Source organism: Oncorhynchus masou, unplaced genomic scaffold (assembly GCF_036934945.1).
Source record: "Oncorhynchus masou masou isolate Uvic2021 unplaced genomic scaffold, UVic_Omas_1.1 unplaced_scaffold_776, whole genome shotgun sequence".
In the NCBI taxonomy this organism is placed as follows: Eukaryota; Metazoa; Chordata; class Actinopteri; order Salmoniformes; family Salmonidae; genus Oncorhynchus; species Oncorhynchus masou.
In genome coordinates this window covers 196,672-201,230 of record NW_027014228.1, presented here as the reverse complement: position 1 = coordinate 201,230, position 4,559 = coordinate 196,672, and the positions used below count along the sequence as shown (strand labels likewise).

The following is a 4,559-nucleotide window of genomic DNA, read 5'->3' as shown; positions in this document are numbered from 1 at the left end:
CCATCTCTCCTTAACTCCATCCATCCACCTCTCCTTACCTCCATCCATCCATCCACCTCTCCTTACCTCCATCCATCCACCTCTCCTTACCTCCATCCATCCTTCTCTCCTTACCACCATCCATCCATCTCTCCTTCCCTCCATCCATCCACCTCTCCTTACCTCCATCCATCCACCTCTCCTTACCTCCATCCATCCACCTCTCCTTACCTCCATCCATCCACCTCTCCTTACCTCCATCCATCCACCTCTCCTTACCTCCATCCATCCACCTCTCCTTACCTCCATCCATCCATCCACCTCTCCTTACCTCCATCCATCCATCCACCTCTCCTTACCTCCATCCATCCACCTCTCCTTACCTCCATCCATCCATCCACCTCTCCTTACCTCCATCCATCCACCTCTCCTTACCTCCATCCATCCATCCACATCTCCTTACCTCCATCCATCCACCTCTCCTTACCTCCATCCATCCATCCACCTCTCCTTACCTCCATCCATCCACCTCTCCTTACCTCCATCCATCCATCCACCTCTCCTTACCTCCATCCATCCACCTCTCCTTACCTCCATCCATCCATCCACCTCTCCTTAGCTCCATCCACCCATCCACCTCTCCTCAACTCCATCCATCCACCTCTCCTCACCTCCATCCATCCACCTCTCCTTACCTCCATCCATCCACCTCTCCTTACCTCCATCCATCCACCTCTCCTTACCTCCATCCATCCACCTCTCCTTACCTCCATCCATCCACCTCTCCTTAGCTCCATCCATCTCTCCTTACCTCCATCCATCCACCTCTCCTTACCTCCATCCATCCATCCACCTCTCCTTACCTCCATCCATCCATCTCTCCTTACCTCCATCCATCCACCTCTCCTTACCTCCATCCATCCGTCCATCTCTCCTTACCTCCTTCCATCCACCTCTCCTTACCTCCATCCATCCACCTCTCCTTAGCTCCATCCGTCCATCCGCCTCTCCTTACCTCCATCCATCCATCCACCTCTCCTTACCTCCATCCATCCACCTCTCCTTACCTCCATCCATCCACTTCTCCTTACCTCCATCCATCCACCTCTCCTTAGCTCCATCCATCCATCTCTCCTTGCCTCCATCCATCCACCTCTCCTTACCTCCATCCATCCATCCACCTCTCCTTACCTCCATCCATCCACCTCTCCTTACCTCCATCCATCCATCTCTCCTTACCTCCATCCATCCACCTCTCCTTACCTCCATCCATCCACCTCTCCTTACCTCCATCCATCCACCTCTCCTTACCTCCATCCATCCACCTCTACTTAGCTCCATCCATCCACCTCTCCTTACCTCCATCCATCCATCCACCTCTCCTTACCTCCATCCATCCACCTCTCCTTACCTCCATCCATCCATCTCTCCTTAGCTCCATCCATCCACCTCTCCTTAGCTCCATCCATCCACCTCTCCTTACCTCCATCCATCCACCTCTCCTTACCCCTATCCATCCACCTCTCCTTACCTCCATCCATCCACCTCTCCTTACCTCCATCCATCCATCTCTCCTTACCTCCATCTATCCACCTCTCCTTAGCTCCATCTATCCACCTCTCCTTACCTCCATCTATCCACCTCTACCTTACCTCCACCCATCCATCTCTCCTTACCTCCATCCATCCATCCATCTCTCCTTACCTCCATCCATCCATCCATCTCTCCTTACCTCCATCCATCCACCTCTCCTTACCTCCATCCATCCACCTCTCCTTACCTCCATCCATCCATCTCTGCTTAGCTCCATCCATCCATCTCTCCTTACCTCCATCCATCCACCTCTCCTTACCTCCATCCATCCATCCATCTCTCCTTACCTCCTTCCATCCACCTCTCCTTACCTCCATCCATCCACCTCTCCTTAGCTCCATCCGTCCATCCACCTCTCCTTACCTCCATCCATCCATCCACCTCTCCTTACCTCCATCCATCCACCTCTCCTTACCTCCATCCATCCACCTCTCCTTACCTCCATCCACTTCTCCTTACCTCCATCCATCCACCTCTCCTTACCTCCATCCATCCACCTCTCCTTACCTCCATCCATCCACCTCTCCTTACCTCCATCCATCCACCTCTCCTTACCTCCATCCATCCATCCACCTCTCCTTACCTCCATCCATCCACCTCTCCTTACCTCCATCCATCCACCTCTCCTTAGCTCCATCCATCCACCTCTCCTTAGCTTCATCCATCCACCTCTCCTTACCTCCATCCATCCACCTCTCCTTACCTCTATCCATCCACCTCTCCTTACCTCCATCCATCCACCTCTCCTTACCTCCATCCATCCACCTCTCCTTACCTCCATCTATCCACCTCTCCTTACCTCCATCTATCCACCTCTACCTTACCTCCATCCATCCATCTCTCCTTACCTCCATCCATCCATCCATCTCTCCTTACCTCCATCCATCCACCTCTCCTTAGCTCCATCCATCCACCTCTCCTTAGCTCCATCCATCCACCTCTCCTTACCTCCATCCATCCACCTCTCCTTACCTCTATCCATCCACCTCTCCTTACCTCCATCCATCCACCTCTCCTTACCTCAATCCATCCATCTCTCCTTCCCTCCATCTATCCACCTCTCCTTACCTCCATCCATCCACCTCTCCTTACCTCCATCCATCCACCTCTCCTTAGCTCCATCCGTCCATCCACCTCTCCTTAGCTCCATCCGTCCATCCACCTCTCCTTACCTCCATCCATCATCCACCTCTCCTTACCTCCATCCATCCATCCACCTCTCCTTAGCTCCATCCATCCACCTCTCCTTAGCTCCATCCATCCACCTCTCCTTACCTCCATCCATCCATCTCTCCTTACCTCCATCCATCCACCTCTCCTTACCTCCATCCATCCATCCACCTTTCCTTACCTCCATCCATCCACCTCTCCTTACCTCCATCCATCCACCTCTCCTTACCTCCATCCATCCACCTCTCCTTACCTCCATCCATCCACCTCTCCTTACCTCCATCCATCCACCTCTCCTTACCTCCATCCATCCACCTCTCCTTACCTCCATCCATCCACCTCTCCTTACCTCCATCCATCCACCTCGCCTTACCTCCATCCATCCACCTCTCCTTACCTCCATCCATCCACCTCTCCTTAGCTCCATCCATCCATCTCTCCTTACCTCCATCCATCCATCCACCTCTCCTTACCTCCATCCATCCATCCACCTCTCCTTACCTCCATCCATCCACCTCTCCTTACCTCCATCCATCCACCTCTCCTTACCTCCATCCATCCACCTCTCCTTACCTCCATCCATCCATCCACCTCTCCTTACCTCCATCCATCCACCTCTCCTTACCTCCATCCATCCACCTCTCCTTAGCTCCTCCATCCACCTCTCCGTACCTCCATCCATCCATCCACCTCTCCTTACCTCCATCCATCCACCTCTCCTTAGCTCCATCCATCCACCTCTCCTTACCTCCATCCATCCACCTCTCCTTAGCTCCATCCATCCATCCACCTCTCCTTACCTCCTTCCATCATTCTCTTCCTCTCATGGGTTCTGTCTCCTTTTTCTATTGGTTGATTGTCTGTTCTTGGAAGCGTCTCAACTCGCCCCTCTCCACTCCTCTCCTCTCCTACCCTCTCTCCTTCTCTCCCACTTCTCCTCCTCTCCTCTCCACTCCTCTCCTCTCCCCTCCTCTCCTCTCCACTCCTCTCATCCTCCTCTCCCATTCTCTCCCACCCCTCTCCGATCTCTCCCCTTCTCTCCCTCCACTCTCCTCCTCCTCTCCTCTCCTCTCCTCTCATTTCCTCTCCTTACCTCTACCTCCCTCTCCTCTCCATCTCCTCTCCTCACCCCCTCCCTCCCCTACAGTGCGGGCGCGAGGCAGAGAACTTTGATCGTTTCTTCACCCGCCACCCCCCAGTCCTGACCCCCCCAGACCAGGAGGTCATCATGAACCTGGACCAGGAAGAGTTCCAAGGGTTCTCCTTCGTTAACCCAGAGTACCCCTCTGTTACTGAGGAGGAGGCTGCAGAGAGCTAGGACACACACACACTCCATAACCAACACACACACACACTCCTTAACCAACACACACACACACACTCCATAACCAACACACACACACACACACACTCCTTAACCAACACACACATACACACACACACACACTCCTTAACCAACACACACACACACACACTCCTTAACCAACACACACACACACTCCTTAACCAACACACACACACACACACTCCTTAACCAACACACACACACTCCTTAACCAACACACACACACACTCCTTAACCAACACACACACACACTCCTTAACCAACACACACACACACACACACTCCTTAACCAACACACACACACTCACACACTCCTTAACCAACACACACACTCCTTAACCAACATACACACACACACACACACACACACACACACACACACACACACCTTAGCAAACCCACACAAACACATTCAAACACACATTCATACAGATGTAGGGTCTTAATTTGATCACCCTGTGGCAGGGTTGCT

At 52.9% G+C, this 4,559-nt stretch overlaps 1 protein-coding gene across 1 annotated transcript in view; it reads left to right on the top strand.

Annotated features, from left to right (window-relative positions):
- LOC135537430 (protein kinase C beta type-like) overlaps window positions 1-4,211 on the top strand; it is a gene marked incomplete at its 5' end in the record, with an annotated part of 153,309 nt that extends 149,098 nt beyond the window's left edge. Inside the window, 1 exon segment of the mRNA XM_064963598.1 lies at window positions 3,890-4,211. Coding sequence (XP_064819670.1) covers window positions 3,890-4,060 — 171 coding nt within the window.
- Window positions 4,212-4,559: the final 348 nt, after the last annotated feature.